The sequence below is a fragment of the Hippopotamus amphibius genome, chromosome 5 (assembly GCF_030028045.1).
Source record: "Hippopotamus amphibius kiboko isolate mHipAmp2 chromosome 5, mHipAmp2.hap2, whole genome shotgun sequence".
NCBI lineage: Eukaryota > Metazoa > Chordata > Mammalia > Artiodactyla > Hippopotamidae > Hippopotamus > Hippopotamus amphibius.
This window is the reverse complement of record NC_080190.1, coordinates 116766699-116786376: the sequence shown is the minus strand read 5'-3', so window position 1 is coordinate 116786376 and position 19678 is coordinate 116766699. Positions and strand designations below refer to the sequence as shown.

Here is a 19678-nt window from a genome sequence, read left to right as displayed (position 1 = left end):
CTCCATCTCTCATTTCAAAACATCCTAGCAAATATATACTAAATATGATATCAAGGTATAATAAGTCTATGGTCTTTATGGAGGAAGGACTGTTCCAGTGCCATTCCTGAGTGATCTCACCAAGTATGCCACTCACTCACAGCCTGTCAACCGAGGGCAAAAGAGAGCAGAAGAAAGAGTGGACTGGATGAGGGACAGAGTCATTGTGTGGTGTCACTATGATAATGTCTGTCTTCTGCTTAATCTCTCAGCTAAGTTGCAGAATCATAGTAGCAGCTAACCGAAGATATTTGTGGTATTGTGGTTTATAATAAAAAATATATATTAGGTCTTCATCCCTTTTCCCGGTACAGAGATCATAAAACCTTTGGAATTTCCTGTGCTGAGAGGATAAAGCTGTCTTTTGTTATGTTAATGAGGTGACTTTTGGAAAACACCTGAGGATGGTGGCTGGTTGCCTGGGGAACCAACCTTGTGCGTAGAAGGTGGGGATTTTCAGTCCCAACCCCCAGCTCCATTGGCCAGTTAGTAGTTGACCATGTTTATGTTATGAAGCTGCCATAAAAACTGAAAGGGAGGGGATTGGAGAGTTTCCCAGTTGGTGAACCAACACAAGGTGCCTGGAGCTCCGGAGTCCTTCCCCACACCTTGCCTGTGCGTCTCTTCCATCTGACGTTTCCTCAGTTATATCCTTTTATAATAGACTGGTAATCTAGTGAGCAAAATGTTCCTTGAGTTCTGTGAGATGTTCTAGTAAATTAATCGAACCCCAGGAGGGGCCTCCAGCATATAGCCAGCTGGTTGGAAGCATAGATGACAACCTGGGCTCATGATTGGTGTGTAAAGCCGTGGAGTGGGGAGGGGAGAGAGTCCTGTGGGGCTTAGCCCTTATCCTGTGGGGCTTAGCCCTTATCCTGTGGGCTCTCCAGGTAGATCGTGTCAGAACTGAATTGAATTGTAGGACACCCAGCTGGGGTTGAAGAGTTGCTTGGTGGTGTGAGGAAGAATACACATCTAATTGGATCTACCATCACCTTGAATTCAAATGTCTATTAGTGACATTCCAACTCTTTGCTGCCTACAAAAATTATGCTCTTTTTAAAAGCTCCCATTTTTCCAGCAACCTACTTTTTAAAATTTTTTTCTCTGCCTTTGTCCTAATGTCCTAAAGAGCTGCTGCTGCTTCTCCTCCTCCTCCTCCTTCTTCCTCTTCCTCTTCCTCTTCTTCTTCTCCTCTTCCTCCTTCTTCTCATTTTCCTCCTCCTCCTCCTCCTCCTCCTTCTTCTTCTTCCTCAAAAATCTGTTCAGTTTTTCCCTTTTTCTTCATATCTCAGTTACTGAAATAGTTTTCTGGCTAATCCCTGTCTCCATCTTTTCTGGTTCACATACGCCATTACCAGATTCATTCTCCTGAAATATCACGTTCAGCACCTGCCTGAGTGCCTTAGAGTGATTTTCTGTTGGAGAAATCTAAACCCATCCATCTGGTGTTGGAAGCCGTTTTTCAGTAGGGCTCTCCAGTTGTATCCCAATCTTAATCTCAATGGTATAATAAAATCTTTTCTGTGCTAGATTGTTGAATGTTTGACATTTATTCTCTACTCTATTCCCTTGGTAGCACTATTTCCCACTCTTAGGATGTGTACTTACTCCCCTGACAATGAACTCTGAAATTTTTTTGAATTTTGAGACTCTTAAAAAAATTCTATATCAACTTTAGCCAGATCCAGATTATAATAATAATCATGCTTCACAGGTACACAGCACTTTAAATACTTTTGCAAGACTTTTAATGTATATTCTCATTTATTTTTTATACACAGTCCTATAAAACAGATAAGATAGATGTTGTTATCATTTATGAATGAGCGTTGAGACCCAAAGTAGATTAACAATGTACTAAAGATGACAAAGCTAGTGTGTAACAGATGGGTCTCCTGACTCAGACCAGTGTACTTTTCTGCCTCTGAAATCCTTTTGTTCTTGTGTCTCACTTGTAAAACTTAATGCCGTCTCAGGCATTTCCTGCATTTATCTGTTAATTTTGTTGCTCTGACTCTGCTGTGAACCTGTTTAGAATTGGAAACAGCCTCTCCTTTTTTATTTCCCATAATCTTGGGTACATAGGGGAACTCTTCACATTTTAATATTTTCCTATTGCAAGTAAAGTATTTACCAGTTGGAAGCAAATGGACACAGAGCTCATTGGGCATATAGCAATGAGTGTGACATGAATACACGTCATTTATTGGACATCTGTGATTGGCCCCGTCTGGGGATGGGCTGAGAAGAGTATTTGGAAATATTTAGTATTTTTCTGTCCTGTAGGGCACTATCTTGACATAGATAGGAAAGGCACAATATATACACATATTTCTAATATATAGAAATATAACATTTTATATAATATATAATGTATATTATTGTATAAATAAATGTAATACACAGTGTAAATTACAATATAATATATACATATTTATTAATATATATTTATACACTGTATTATATATATTCTTTATTGTATATATAATCTTTAAAAGTTTAAAAAATTTTAAAAATTCTATTTGACAATGTATTGATCAAGACCATTATAGCTGTAGGAGTTTAGAGAACACTGCAAGCGATGACGGCCAATGGTGGGACCTAAAAAGGTAGCAGGATTTGAATGATGTTTCATAGGCTCATATAATTTAGATCTGAAAGAGATTTGAGAGTCTTGAGCAATGGGTAGAATTTATATGGGTAGAGAGGCAAAAACAGCATGTCAAATGAATGGGATTTTTATTAGCTAATGTTTTAGGTTGGCCAAAAAGCTTGTTCAGGTTTTTCCATAACATCTTACACCATAACATCTCAGGTTGTACTGATTTTTACTGCACAGTTAAAATGTGATGTTAATTGCAGAAAAAGACAGAACAACTGACTGGTATGTTTTCTTTCTCTGCAGAGGTAAAGTGCAGGATACTCCTGGCTCTTCTTGAATATTCAGGTAATATTTTACATTATTTTTACTATTTGAAATTATTGTAGCATATGACCTTAGATGTCTTATGATATGAAGGCAGTGCCCTCAACTGTTTACAAAATAGATGGAAATGTGATCCCTACCTTCTCTAAAGACTTGCAGAAATTTAAAAATACTTAGTATTTTATGATAAACACATAAAACGTATGCTCATCTTCAATTACCAGTAAAAACATGAAAACATATATAAATGTGTATTTCTAAAAAATATAATTGAAAAGGAGAAAGGGAGCAGTTTTGGTAAAGTTAATTGTACAAATAGATGTTTTTGTAAAACTGTGTCTAACTTTTGTTTATAACAAGGATGTAGGCGGGTTCACCTTTAAGGAAAAGCAGTCTGCTTTTGATGAGAGAAATCTCAATCTGAAATCGTTTTGGAAGAGCACGGACACAGAGAGGGGAAGAATCTGTGACCACTTTTACAGTCTACCACACTTGGAATATCTAAATTACAAGTGAATGGATGAGCCAACTTCACCAAAAGGGCTTTTTTTTTTTTTTGATAGTTGGTTTTTGCTTTGCTTTTTGACTCAGTAATAATAATAACAAAAGTATCTTACATTTTTTTGAGCTTTAATAATGACAGCATAGTTGATGAACCTCATTTTTATGGATTTCACTGAGTTCTCACAACTATTCTGTGAGAATGTTATTTTTTCCACAGTTTTAAAGGTGAAGAAATCTACATTCAAGCAGATGAATAATAACTAGCACATGGTAGTCAATTAACATATTTTTGGGCATCTAGAAGATTAGGCACAGAGGTACCTTATTGGGTGAATAAATAAATAGTAGGTGGCAGTTGGGAAATTCAGACTTAGTTCTGCCAATTCCAGAAGTGGTCCTGGAATGCATTGCTTTTATTAATATTCAGATGGCTGTTGTTATTTTGGTTTCAATTTATTTTTCTATTCCTAACGTAATTCTCCTTTTTCCTACTTAATTTACTCTTTATTTTCCATGTTACATTTGAATGGTACCAAACATAGCCAAATTACTCCATATTGTTGGCTACAAAATTGTGCTTTTCACTTGAAAAATGTGGACTGTATCTGCTAAACATTATTCTTAATTGTCTTTTATTTCTGTCTTTCTTTCTCTATAATCTCTTCTTTTTGTTTCTTTGTTTATTTTGCTTTCTTTTCGCTACAATCTCAGAATAATGACGGACTACTTGCGTGTCTAGAAACCATCTCATTCTTTTTAGATCAGCAAGCTTACTCTGGAACTTGAGCTTTTTAAACAGTCGAGACTAAATGAAGTGTTATTGTTTTTATTTTTTTATTTTTTTGAAGTGTTATCGTTTTTAAACACGTTTGTAGAAGATGAATTTAAATAGGTGCTTAAATACTGAAATGAAACGGAAGGCTTTGATAGATAAAAATCCATTTGTTTTGAGTGTCTTCCTACTACGAGGGAATTTTTACTTGGCAAAAATAAACAAGCTGTCACAAAGAAACAGAACTTCCTTTTCTTCTTTTACGAGAAGCTGGGAGCAGCTGTTGTGATTCTTGTTGTAGTTCTTATTGATAAAAATGAGGAATGAGAATAGCTTTGGTAAAGGAATGACACTTGTGAATTTCAAGCAGCTACATAATTAGAAGGAAAGACCTATATTTTTTTTGCTGAAAGTGCACTTATTGGATTTCTTTATTATGATCCTTCTCTATTTAGTAATAAAACTGAGTACCCATGTTCCAGGCACCATGCTAGATGCTAGGGAAAAAAAGAATCATGATAATATCACTGTCCAGTTTCACCTTGCTAAGTGCTTTAAATGTTTTTATCTCATTTATGTTAATCGCAGAGCTAAGAAGTAGGAATAACCCCTGTTTTACGAACGGGGGTCTAATACCTAGAATTGTATAGTTTAAAATTGGCAGAATGGGAAATTGAAAGCAGGTTATCTGCCTCTTAAGTCCCTGAGCATAAATCACATGATATGCCACTTCCCCTGCTCTTGATGTGACCGCGGTCCCTTGGGGAACACAAGCATGTAACAAACTCTGACAGTGCTAGGTCATCAGCCCTCCAGTAGGGGGAGACACCCCCAGGCCTGTGGGGGCGGAAAAAAATGCACAGACTTCCTGAAGGAGAGAGGACATTTCCCAAGGGGAGATGATATTTCAGTAGTTCAATGAGTTGACTCTTGAAGAATAATTTCAAGTTTGCTGAGTGGAGAGGGGAGGAGGGTAGCCATCAGCCATTGGGCCCATGGACCAAGAATCACCCTTTTAAGTCAAACTAAATCCAGTCATTTCAAGAAGCCAGAGAATGAGCTCATACATTCTCACGTTACTTACTTCATTTGTTTGCTAGTTGCGCTACTGGTTCGTTATTTTCATTCAGTAAATATTTGTTGAATGGCTACACCTGGTTAGAAATTATGCACAACAGAATGTTTTGCTTTTTTCTTAGTTGAGAATTGGACAAAGTTCTTTCCCAGTTTAGCCATTTTATACTGACCTGTAAAACACACTTTTCCATCTATTAGAACGGGGCACATGGTATATAACTACTTAAAGGAAGTGTCTAACACATATTGTTAGTTAAATTAATAAGTTGAACCATATGGAATTGCCATATTCAATCATGTTGACCTACTCAAACAGCAAGTTCATATAGTTCAACCTAATCAATGAATATTTTTATTATATAATTAAATATTTTTAATATTTAATCCTGTTTCCAATAAAATTTTCAAGAGTAGCTTTTACTAGCAGTGAAACTGAGTAACAAGCAGTAATTACGTGGACCCATGCTTTGATGGGCATTAAAACCAGGTGTTCTGTGTTCTTGGTAAACAACTTAAAAATTATGCCTTTCTATCAATAAAACAAGAACTCATTGATGAGTAAAGGCAGCATGTTTATCTATCTTATACACTAATTATTGACAATGCTTCTTCATTTCAGAAGATTTTGAGCCCTCGAAATATTCAGTACACTTTTGGGAATATGATGATTTTCACCTGTGTTGTTCCTGTAGTACAAGTCATTTCTCAATGTACAGAATATATGGCTTGGTGTTTATGTTGTTTATGTAGTTTGTGTACATTCAACGCCCCAGAGAAGTGACCCCTTGGGATCTGGTTCTCAGGGGCATAGCTGCTTCCCATTTGAAAAACCTGAGGTCCAGGACTGCCAGTTCACAGGGTAAACATACCTTCAAAGGGGGTCAATCAGAAGTCCAGTTAACTGCTGAATAAGAATGATAGTAAAAATTAGTTTATGCTAGAAATACAAATATTTTACTTATTTTGAAAAAATATAGGAATTTCTGAACTGGATCTACTTATACCTCATGAAGTTGAATAGGTGACTTCAGGAGATACAGATTTGCTGATTATTACAAGCAATTGGACATCAATACTCTTCCCCATGTGTGTTTCACAGTAATATTTGAATAGGTCTAGTAGGTAATTTTTTAAAATTTAGTAATAATAATGTTGTATTTCATTTACCAGCACAAACTGAAAAATTGGACTTTGAGTTTCCTTTAGGAAAGTGTCATGCAACAATGCAAATTGTTCCATCATGAAAAAAATGTAAATAAAATAAAGCCTTATTTTATTTCCTTGGGTTTTATAAAACAATTTAGTGATTGCAAAATAAAGTCACAATCGCAATTAAGAAAAATAATCTTACTGTTTCTAACATTTTTTGGTGTTCAGTGTTTTCTAAAAAGCATACTTGCTGAAATGTATGTGCTCATGAATAGAACTCAAATTCACGTTTTTCCCATGGTGTGAATTTAGAGAAAGGATGAAATACCAGTGAATGCAAATGCTTAATGAATTGGTTTTTTTCAACCGTGATGTTTTTCAAAACTGTCTTTATGTTCTTCTGGATCACAGACAGTGAGACACAGCTCCGAAGAGACATGGTTTTCTGCCAGAGCCTCGTGGCCACCGTCTGTGCCTTCTCTGAGCAGCTCATGGCCGCCTTAAACCAGATGTTTGACAACAGCAAGGAAAATGAGATGGAAACTTGGGAAGCCAGCAGAAGGTGGCTGGACCAGATAGCAAATGCAGGAGTTCTTTTTCACTTTCAGTCACTTCTGTCACCAAACTTGGTAAGGAACCCCAAGGCCTCCCACTGGGTGTGCCAACTCTAATGCACGTTGGGACCTATTCCCAATAAAACATGATTATTTGTTATTATAGCTGCAGTCATCCAGCTCCTTTAAAAGGATATGTTTTTCCATGGAAAAATATAGTTATAATAAGTATGTGGAAGGTATTCCTTCTTTCCTGATTTTTATTTATTCTCAGTGGCTGCTAAAAGCTAAGAAAGCCTCCCTCTGTTACTCATTCCTGTATCCCTAAGCACTGGATGAGAAAGGTCAGCAGAGGAAAGAGTGTCTGTCTGCTGCAGTTGCTTATTTCCAGTCCAGAAGGAAGAGTCTGCTATGAGACCCGAGTTCCCCCTGAGGTTGATGTTCTGGAATATGCTCTTAGAAGAGCTCTGACGACTTGCATGCCATACTGTCTGACAATCTGGTTAAAATTTGCATGTGTTAAAGGATTTTGTTTCCTTCCTTTGTGTGCATGTTTGTCCTGTTAAATCTAAGAACATTGCCTTAATTGCTGTAAAATATTCCGTGTTTATGCATCAGTTGTCCACAGCCGAGATGAAGAAAGCTTCTCGATATATTTGATAAGGCTGTGGTGAATTTAACAGTTTTTTCACATATACCTCCTGGGGTTCTGATAGTTGTTATGATGTATAAAGGCAAATAAATTCACTTTATTTAAACTTAAGACGTGTTAAATATAATTTTGATTTGAAACATGAGATGCTATTTTATCTGTTAAAGTACACATAGAAAATTTAGCCACCAAGTAACATGGTTGAGTTTTTAAATGAATGTATATGAGTTTATATATCAAAATAATGTTTTTCTTCAGTGGTATTGAGGACAGGGTGGTAATGGCTGTATTGCATGGTCATAGAAAGTTCTAGAATGATAAGGTAGGGAAGTCCATTCACCTGAGTGAAATTCAGAGAAACAGAATTAGATTCTTTTGGAAAGACTCTGTATACTCCATATGGGTGATCAATTTCTCATTAGGTTGTTTATTAGGTAGCCAAATAAGAAAGATTTAATTAGTGGAAATTTTCAAATACAACACTTGAAAAAGTGTTTTAAAACAAAATAAATACTAATTAATCATTGCCTATCAAATAAAAATTACATAAGATACGATGGTCACTTCCTAATACGTGGTAGGCTTTAAGTGTTTGTTGAATGAATGAATGAATGAATGAATGAATGAGGCTTCATTTCTATTCTGTTCTTAAAAACTGCCATTGTCTAGTCAAGTGCTGGTAATTTTACTTTAATTTGAAATCTCAAGGAATGGGAGAAAATATTTGTAATTCTTCCATCTGGTAAGTGACATATCCAGACTATATAAAGAATCCTTAAAACTAAAGAATGAAAAGACAACTCAATTAAAAAGCAGGCAAAGGATTTGAACGGACATTTCTCTAAAGAAGATATAAAATGGCCAGAAAGCACATGAAAAGATGATTAATGTCATTAGCCACTGGGGACATGCAACTCAAAACTACAGTGAGATACTCTGTCACAGTGATGTGGATGGCTACTGTCCAAAAGACAGACAGGCACAAGTGTTGGTGAGGATGTGGAGAAATTGTAACCCTCAGACACTACTGGGCGGAATGTAAAATAGGGTAGCCATTTTGGAAGACATTTTGGCAGTTCTTCAAAATGTTAAATGTGGTATTTCCATATGACCCGGAAGTTCTACTCCTAGGTAATATCCAAGAGAAATGAAAACTTACATTTTAGCAAAAACACGTACACAAATGTTTCTGGCAAGATTATTCACAATAGCTAAAAAGTGGAAACAACCCAAATGTCCATAAACTGATTGATGGGTGGATAAACAAGTTAGGGTATATCCATACAATAAAATATTATTCAGCAATAAAAAGGAGTGAGGTACTGATACATGCTGCAGCATGGATGAACCTTGAAAGCATTATGTTAAGAGAAAGAAACCAGTTACAAAAGACCATGTATTATTTGATTACATTGTTATGTAATAGGCAAACTTTAGAGACTGAAAATAGGCTAGTGGTTGCCTGGGACTAAGGATTGGGGGAAGGTATATAGAGGATGAATGCTAATGGGTACTGAGTTTCTTTTTGGGGTGGTGAAAATATTCTAAAATCAGATGATGGTGACACAACTCTGCATATGTACTAAAAAAACCCCTGAGCTGTACACTTAAAATGGGTAAATTTTATGGTATGTGAATTATATCTCAAGAAAGCTGTTTTTTGTTATAAATTGGTCTTATGAAATCCTTAAGCTTATTTAAAGTATTGATAAAAAAAAAATCCAAAGGTAGTTAAAAAAAGTCAAAGAAACATATAGTCTTTCTGCCTCTGTAACAAGAGCATAAGAGCCTCCTGGTACTGTGAAGAGCTCCCTGGAAACTGCAGGCACTGGTGGTCCGTGTGTCCCTGGGCTCTGAGCACAGTCCTAGTCCTTGGGTATGGCTTTAGCCACATCTGCATGTTACTGTAAGAGCCGAGCCTGTATGGGACATTTCTTCCTGTGTGTATCTCTCTCAACTGGAAGAATGCTGATTCTTTAGTCCTGTCCCTGCAATTCCAGGTTCATGGCATTTTTCTGCTGCTTCAAAGGACTTTAAAAAGTAACAGTCTCATAAACATTTATCCAGCACTTACTGTGTACCATCCATGATAGTAAGTACCAAACTAAGGTATAAAGATGATGATGTTGTTAACCTTTTGGTATCCATGCTGTCCTTCTTTGGGGTCTGGGGCTGCCTTAGTGGGATTTTCCCCACGCAATGGAAATTCTTTACCATCTCCTTCACCGTCTACTCATGCTGCCCCCAAACTATGGCTATACGCTTACAGCAACTTTTTAAAATGTGGGTAAAGTATGTTAAAATTATTGTTAAAAAGGATCATTGACATTCTTAGGGAAACACATGTTACCTTTGAAAGAAAAGATGAAAATTATTCTTTCATGAGGAAATTAGTGAAAGACTTTAGATAGTGCACTGCACTGCTAATGGGAAGGCAACATCCAGTACCAGGAAGATGATGATGTGGAGACATGCAGTGAACTTGTCACCACATCTGGGCCTTACCTGCCTTAGCTGTAACATATGCTGTAGGAATGAAATGAATGATTAAAACAAATCAAATCTCATATTCACAAGATTCTAGATTAAGGCCCCATAAAGGCAAGTGAAAATGATTCTCATCCCCAGGCTCTTTGGAAGAAAAATCTTACATACATGCAAATTGTTTTTGTCACAGTTTTCATAAATAGCAAATTGAATAATACATAGGTTATCTTATTGTAAAATAGGATGACCGTTATGTACTGGGCTTTTTAAGAAAACAATATTTTTGCCTTTCAGCTGTTATATTTATAAGATTATAGAGGTCTAGAGGCAAATAGCATGTTTCTGTGTACACATTTACTTGTAACTAATAAGCAAAATCAATAAATTAGAATCTAGCTAAAAATAGACTGAAAAATTGTGTAAGAATCATTTTAGACAGTAGAGAAAAGGAAAAATATAAAACTACAGAAGAAACTTGTAACTTTGAGGATTTAATTTTATTTTAAGCAGTAAATTCTTAGATGTGTTGATAATTGTACGTAAAGAAAACACTAGTGTAGCTGGTTTTGGTCTGGAGCTGTTATGATGTTTTATCCCAAACAATCCTCTCATGTCATGTATTGTTTTTCTTTCTTTCTAGACAGATGAACAAGCCATGTTAGAAGATACACTGGTTGCACTATTTGATTTGGAAAAAGTTTCTTTTTACTTTAAACCATCCGAAGAGGAACCACTGGTTGCAAGTAAGTAGTTAAATATTTCATGTATGTTTGGTAAAATTTCTTTGGCATCAGACAACAACATATGTCATAACTTTGATATGAATATATTTGATATGTGGTTTAAGTTTTATATAAAGTATTATATTTAGGGTAAATAATAACCAGCTGGCGAAGTGATAGAAAGTATATATAAATTAAATCTATGGCTAATTTTATACTTTTGTTTTTGTCTGTTAGTCTGACCTCTAGGACTTTTTTAGAGTGTGTATGTCAGTGTTGTGCTACTCAAGATTGCCTTTTCTTTCTTTTTTGTTATTGTGGTAAAATATACATACCATAAAAGTTACCATTTAACCCATTTTCAGTGTAAAATTCAGTGGTATTCATTTCATTCAAAATGTGTGGAACCATTTCCACCATCCATCTCCAGGACTTTTTCATCCTCCGGAACAGAAACTCCATACTCATTACACAGTGACTACCCTCCCCCGCCGTTCCTGGTAACCTCTGTTCCACTTTCTGTCTCTGAATTTGCCTGTGCTGCATACCTCATATGAGTGGGATCATAGAATATTTGTCCCTTATGCTGCTTGTTTCATGTCAAGGTTTTTTTGGTTTTTTTTAATAAAAATACTGCCCTAATATTTCTGGCTATGTGGATAATTTCTGAGGCCTGCAAAACTTTTGCTCAAATATATAACAATTACATAGCAAAACTGACTGAATTGGGTTTCCATTCCTCATCTTCATTTGATCCTGTGAAGAATGTGTTAGCAGGCAATGAAAAGTGTTTAGAGCCAAGAATACAGAGACATTATAATTGTTTGATCTGACAATAATTGATAAAATTTATAATTTAATTCTGAAGGAGTAGGCACATGGTCTACATTTTTGCTAGCTTCAAAATGAAATTGAAAAATTATTTTATCCAAGTGTCAGAAAATTTAATGTGTACAGATATAATCACGTTAAGCATCTTGATTCATTTATTCATCCTGTACAATTTCCAAGATGGCAAAATCTGTCTTGTTCATTGCTGTATATCCAGCACTAAAGAGATGCCTGGAATGAAAAGGGCAATTGTTTTTTTCAAGTAAATGAATGAACAAATATCAATTCAGTTTATACAGTGCATCAGGCAGAAAGGTTTTATGGTTATAAAAGTAGAAGGAAAAACAAACTTGCTGTGCAGAAGGAAGAATAGAATTTCAACAGAACGTGGTTGTATCTAATGTCACCAAGAAGTTACTTTATGAAATTGAATTGGAAGATTGAAAAGTCTCCCTTTCATTTAGTAATTTGCCATCATTAAACCTAACAAAGGCATTGTTTTCAGAAGTATACATTCAGGAAAATAGCAATACCTAGGGCTTAATCTCTATATCTTTTAGTTTCTGCAAGTTATCATCATTTATCTACCATTTCAACATTGTCACGAATAGGTTTAAAATGTGTCTATCAGTCCAAGAAATCTTTAGCGTTTGTTATTTTTCCGTTTCTTATTTTTTCGTAAGTGTGAGGATCCTATGTCTTATGGTAGAAGATCTGTTTCTTCAGGGCTGGGAAGCGTTTTTATTTATTTTCACATTTCCAATGTCTAGTACAATAAATAGGGACTCATTAAATATTCATTTAATCTGTTATCTAGGAATGATATTCATTCACCGAAAATTTCTTAAATGCCTACTTACGGCCAAGCAATTCTAAGTGTTGGATGCAGTAGAGAACTAAACAGGCAGAGATAAATAATAAATGAGATAAATGAGTTAATTTGATAATAAACTAGAAGGTAATATGAATACATGACGGGAAATAGAAAAGAACAGAGGATGAAAATGAAGGTGCAGGTGAAAGGTTGCCTATATGTAACAAGCTAGGGAGGGAAACCTTTCTAAGGAGGAGGGTTAAGACCAGAAACAAGTCATTCAGATAGAGTTATCCCTGGGGAATTAGTTCCAGGAACCCCTCAGATACCAAAATCCAAGGATGTTCGTCTCATATAAAACAGTATGGTATTTGCATATAACCTACACACTTCCTCCCATATACTTTAAATTATCTCTAGATTACTTATAATACCAATGTTAATGCTCTGAAAATGGTTGCTGGTCTGCAGCAAATTGAAGTTTTGCTTTTTGGAACTTTCTGGAATTATTTTTTTTAATATTTTTGACCTGTTGTTGGTTGAATCAGTGGATATGAAGGGCCTACGATATTTGGGAGAAGGGTATTCCAGGCTCACTGGAACAGTAAGAGCAAAGACTCCAAGGTGGGAGCATATGTAACATGTTCTCAGGAGAGCAGGGAGGCCTGTGTGGCTGGAGAGGAGTGAAGGAGGGGAAAGGAGTAGGAGGTGAGAACAAAGAGGAGGCCACACCCTTGAAGGAGCTTTGCCTTTCTGATGAAGTCATTGAGCAAGGGAAAGACACTTATTAAAGGTGATCTCTGCTGCTGTGTTGAGTAGACATTACTGGGGGCAAGGGCAGAAGCAGAGAGACCATTTAGGAAGGCCCTGAAGTGACCCAGATGAGAGGTGATGGTGACTTGACCTTGAGGGTAGCTGTGGAGATGAGAAGAGTGGTTGATTTTGTATGTATTAAATTATGAGGGTAGAGAGAACAGAATTTTATTAAAGTTTCATCTCCATTGATAAATGAGAGCGCACAAGAACATGAATTACAATGTTAGGGACTTGGGCTGTATTCAAGAGAGAATGTGTCTGGTAAAGGGGATTATTTAATAAGGGTAATATTATTTGGGCAAATTGTACAGTCTTCTGTGGGCAGGTATAAAACAGAATATATTTTCATTTACTTGAATAATGCAGGCATAATTTTGCTACAAGGCAGAGAAACTCTATTTTCACAATATAACCTAATTTTTTTTCTTTTAAATTTTGCCCAAGGAACCGTAAGCTCACAGGAGTACTGTTTTCCATGGTTCAAATATGACATTACTGGTGAATGGTCTGTTGAGTAAACTGGAGATGAATCAATATTGTAAGCTTGATAAAATATTTATTGCACATCCATTATGAGAGATTTAACTTTGGCATATTGAAAAATATGCTAAATATTACAGATAACTGAGACCCTGTAAGTAACATTAATATATAAATGTAGATGTGGAAAACACAAAAACTGTGCCAAGTTGTGTGGCAATACATTTTTATGTATTTCCCTGAAATGTAATCTCAACTTGTGAAATTAGTTCCCTAGTGAAAGGTCAGTTGCAAGGCTACGCTACTAGATAGTCTAAGCAAATTAAACTATTATGAGTATAGTTATTATTATTTTAAGTTGATTCAGGAAAGAAGAGAATTATTTCTAGCCAAGTGTCATCACATCTTATTGAAGTGGTGTAAGAAAACTAGAGCTTTATTATGAATTGCGTGTGATTTGATCTTTCTATAAACCTACAAGCAGAGGAGTCAGATTGACTAATTTGCATCCCTGTGAGGAAGACTAGTTGGCTGCGTGCCTGGAAGGGCAGGATGAGTACAGAGGGGAGAAAACATGAAGAATAAAGAGAATGTTGGGCCTTGGCATCAAAAACCCGAGTTCCAACCCGGGCTCCATTCTCACCTGCAAACATAGCTTTCCCTGACTCACGGGGTTGTGAGGCTTAAAGATAGTGTGTTTGAAAGTCTCTAACATTATATAAGGCTCACGACAGTATTCAGCAAATGTTTGAGTTCATCCTCTTTGCTTTATTAACTTGCATTCTTTTTAAAAAGCTACATTTAGCATTATTCATAGTCTCACTTTTTGCATTAAGGAATAATGAGATCCTGAAGAAAAATGGCATGCCAAGCAAGTAGAACTCAAATATTTGAAGACGTTTCATTTTCTTTGAACAAATAATTATCAAGTGTACATAACATGCTTAGTGCTGAACTAAGTTCTAGGGATAAAATATTGATTAAGTAAAATAGAGTCCCTGTTGGCATGGAGCTTAGCAACTAGTGAGAGATACAAAGGAATAAACAGGCGATGTGACCCACTTTAGTATAGAGAAAGTATAAAACACTTTCCACGTCGTATTATGTAATTAGTGAAGGAGGACCACATGAGCTAAATGATTAGGTTGTATGTAATTAAATTTATTTTGTGGAAATCTTTATGTTTTTGGAGAATAACATAATGACAGCAGATCTTCCCCTTTTCAATGACGAATACAGGTAATTTTTAGTCGTTATTAGGGGCATGAATATTTTTTGAGCCTCCACTCTTTCTGTTTGGGCCAGGCATCGTGCCTGGAACTGTGATTGTCATGGTGGATAAGACAGACGTGTCTCTGTCTTCACAGAGCTCACAGCCTAGTTGGGAGAGCAGCACATAGGAATCAACTGTAAAGATAAGTAGGGCCACGATAAATCCTATGTGGGAAATAAGTAATGCATAAAGAATAGGGGTGAGGTGGCCCTTGAAGGGGTCACCAGGGAAGTAGCTTTTAAGCTGAAATCCAAGGACAAGAAAGACCCAACCCTGCAGAGAGTCCAAGAGGAGCAATTCAGGCAAAGGGAACTAACAACTTCTTAGTCAAAGACTTATTTTCAGACTCACTGGCCCATTCAGTGCTGGGAGTGGGCGTATTTTCAGGGACGGGATGCTGCCGTTAGAACTCCTCTCTAGAATGAATGCTTTCGTGGGATTCAGACACGTTTTCTTCATGCAATGATGCTTTTGGAGCTTTTAACCGTTACACAGTCCTAATCATGAGGTTTGGTTTTTTGTAGTAGATACATCTCTACAGGTAAAAGGCAGTGATTTTCAACTCCACATTATTATCGACTTTTACAGGTGCAACAAATACTTTGAGGGAAACCGTCTTCATTCTTTCACATGGCACTCAGTTTTACCTGCATTTTAAATTTAGTATACTTGGTGATTTTCCATCATTTTCAGTCTCTTAATTCCTAGTATAGCATCTTTATTTGTTGTTTGCTAACCCAATAATGTGGAACTACTGCTGCTGCATTACTATTTTCCTTTCAATAACATTGTCCATTTGGAAATACAGAGACTGACTACCTTGGTGCCAAAGAGTAAAGGGCTGGAATTTAACAAAAATTACAGTATATACAAAAGACATTGTATGAAAAGGAGAACTAGAAGATACAAATATTTCGTATATTTAAATCTGTATTTTCTTTAGTGTTCATGCATCTTTTTTCTTTATTTTAGTACCAGGAAAAAAAAAATTCCCAATCATTTAATCACAGTTAACTTCCAAATTTTCAACTGCAAAATTTATTTATTCTCTTTCCTAACCCCAAATCTTTCATGTCTCCTTTAAAAAAAAGAAACAAAAAGAAAATAAGCATAATTATATGGCATAAAAGGGACTTGTAGATGTTAATACAATGCCTCCTCTATTGATGTGCAGAATTAGATACATTTAATAAGAACCTGAAATCTGTGATCACTAACATTACTTAATCTTGAACTCTACTTTTATACAGGTTTTTTTTTTTTTTTTGGATTTGTTAAAAAGATGTATTTATTTAGGCTGTGTTGGGTCTTTGTGGCTGTACACGGGCTTTCTCTAGTTGCGATGAGCTGGGGCTACTCTTCGTTGTGGTGCACGGGCTTCTCACTGCGGTGCCTTCTCTTATTGTGGAGCCTGGGCTCTAGGTGCTCGAGCTTCAGTAGTTGTGGCACATGGACTCAGTAGTTGTGGCACACGGGCTTAGTTGCTCTGTGGCATGTGGGATCTTCCTGGCCCAGGGATCGAACCCATGTCCCCTGCATTGGCAGGCAGATTCTTAACCACTGCGCGACCAGGGAAACCCCTACAGTTTTATTTCAAGAAGCAGGTTAAAAATAAAAAAATATTGAGTCAAGAATATGTATTAAATGCCTACTCTATTTTGGCCTTAATTTTTAACTGGTTAATGTGACCATTATAGCCTTTTAAAAAAAGTTTACATTCTTTTCTTTTTTAATGAAATGGAAATTATTCATCATGGACAAGTATCATAAAATGAAAAGGATTTACGATACTGCTGTGAAATAGTACTGCAGCACTCCAGCTTTTTAAGTTGTTTGGATTTTTGGTTTTGGGTTTTGTTTTTTGTTTTTTTTTTTTTGAGTAATTAACTTTACGATCTTTGAAAATGGCTAAAAGAATTTGGACATACTGGTGGAATCTAAAAATTGGTAGTGATGAATCCAGTGTCAGGGCAAGAATAAAGATGCAGATGAAGAGAACGGACTTGAGGACACGGGGTGGGGAAGGGGTGAAGGGGAAGCTGGGACGACGTGAGAGAGTAGCATTGACATATATACACTACCAAATGTAAAAGAGATAGCTAGTGGGAAGCTGCTGCATAACACAGGGAGATCAACGCAGTGATGGGTGATGACTTAGAGGGGTGGGATAGGGACGGTGAGAGAGAGTCGAGGGAGGGAGGGGATATGGGGATATATGTATAAATACAGCTGATTCACTTTGTTGTACAGCAGAAACTGGCACAACAGTGTAAAGCAATTGTAATCCAATAAAGAGCTGAAAAAAAAAGTAAATCAAGTAACTACTCTAAAAGAAAAAAGAATTTGGATAGATAATTTCTAAAGACTGTAGGGCATAGACAGAGGTAATACACTTTTGATCCGGTGCTTGGGGAATGGAGCTTGCAAAACCTGTGCTAATTTTGATAATGGTTGCTGTGTACTCAGTTTCTTGCACACTACTTCAGAAGTGTACCCCAAGGACTCATCTTGACTAAAATATGAATGAGACTGCTGCCCTGGGAGATTCTGATTCCACACCATGTATAGCTAAAATTCTCATTTAGTTAAGTGAGACATCTGGTGTGTCAAAATGTAACGAAGTTTTCTATTACAGAATTTTATATACAATACAGTAATAAATCTGTTGCTTTAGTTAATGAGAACCTGATTTAATACTCTTTCACCGAATAGCACTGTAGGTATGCTGAACCTGAACTTATTATACATGGGTGCTTTTAATATATTAGTTTCTAGTAACTTTCAGGATTCTTTTTAAAGCTTAACAAATATACTAAATAATATATCCCGATTTTAGGAAGTAACATAACATTAAATGTCATTTTAGATGTTCCTCTTACTTACCAAGCGGAAGGAAGCAGGCAAGCTCTGAAAGTTTACTTCTACATCGATAGTTACCATTTTGAACAACTGCCTCAACGGTTGAAAAACGGAGGAGGGTTTAAAATTCATCCTGTTCTTTTTGCACAAGGTAAACTGCGTTCCTTTTTATACTTCATGTACTTAAACTTTTTTATCTTTATCAGTTTTTTAAATAAATGTAATTGTAACCATCATTTTTTTCATGAATTCAAAAATTTATTCATAGTACGTAGGTAATATGTTTACTTGTGGAAATGTTTATTAAAGAAGGAATCGCATATGGTTTAAATATTTATCAGATAGGATTGCAGCACTGTTTATAATGGAGACATAAGACATGAGTGGCTTAAATAAAGATTAATTTGCCTTAAATAAATTATAATAGAGCCATTAAAATCGGATGGTTAAAATATTTTGAGATAGAAAATGTTTGATAGTATACACATGCCTATTATAAAAAAGAATTTATATTATAGTCAATTATGTCATACATATATGTATCTACTTACATGTATGTAAAATGTTTTCAATATCATTGGATGATTACACTGATGATGTTTTTTATTCTTCAAATTTTTCTGCATTATGTCAGTTTTTTGTCAGTAAAAATGTATTCCTCTCATAAATTAAAAAAATTGTTTTGGCAAATGAACAATGTGTTAATTTCAGTAGAAGAAATTAAGAATAACATGAATAAGACGATTCTTGCAGTGAACTGATTTCCCAGGGAAGGTCCTGGATCTTTTTTATTTCTGGGGTCACAAATGCTCTCAGAAAAGATCAGAAATCCAGATTGTTGTGTAGTTTCTTTTTGTCTATGATATTTAAAAAAAGAAAAACTCATGCTGCAGTCACAGGATTACATCAGTTTCTGTGAGTGGTACCACAGAACATTTTTTATTTTCTCTTCTTTTGAGTTTTCAAGACTGCATTGGTATTGCTGTGGAGTTTTTACACTCTAATAAAAATGAGAAGAGTAGAGGAATAAAAGCCATCTCAGTAACTGAAGAACAGACAGGCATGTGAAATCTAAATTCACTACCAAGTGAAAATGCTGCTTTGTACCAAGTGTGTTGTAATTTTAAAAGATAGATTACCCTTCATTTCATTACTGTAATTTAAAAGCAATGACTCCCTCAAACAGATACTTGGCAAGAATGCATTTAAGTAGAGAAAAATTTCAGCAAAGAGATCTTAGGAGTTATTAGAAGGTGTTTTCATTTTTCTTTGGAGGACTGTGGTAGGGTCCATATAGGTGATAAAAGAATCTGCAGTGAAAAGAAATTAAAAAGAAAAAGAAACTGAGCAAAAATAGACCTTTGAAACCACATAGGAGAATAGTCTAAAATATGTTAAAAGCCATTACAGAGATCAGTAGTTTTAGAAGAAAGGAAATGCTGCTGGCCTGGAATGTGAACTTTTATAGGGCTTAACCAGATCTTGCCTTTGTTAAAGCCTCATCACTTCGTTTCCTTTATTTCTCTCTTTTAAAAAATTCTGTCTTTGAAATCATTACTGAGATGACAGATGGCATTAATCATCTTTTCTAAAAAAGTGATTACGTTTGTGACACACCAACCATAAATAGCTAAATATGCATACCCAGCATAGGGAAAAAGTGATTTTGCAAGTAACCTCTATTTTATAATTGTGGCTAAAGCTAATTTAAAAAGAACCC

General features: G+C 35.7%; 1 protein-coding gene across 1 annotated transcript in view; it reads left to right on the top strand.

Moving 5' to 3' along the window:
- Nucleotides 1-19678, top strand: part of PREX2 (phosphatidylinositol-3,4,5-trisphosphate dependent Rac exchange factor 2) — a 281055-nt gene that overhangs the window by 184361 nt on the left and 77016 nt on the right. Inside the window, exons 31-34 of the mRNA XM_057736322.1 lie at nucleotides 2948-2989; nucleotides 6882-7099; nucleotides 10804-10906; nucleotides 17966-18109. Of these exons, the coding sequence (XP_057592305.1) occupies nucleotides 2948-2989; nucleotides 6882-7099; nucleotides 10804-10906; nucleotides 17966-18109 (507 nt within the window). The remainder of the gene's footprint in view (nucleotides 1-2947; nucleotides 2990-6881; nucleotides 7100-10803; nucleotides 10907-17965; nucleotides 18110-19678) is intronic.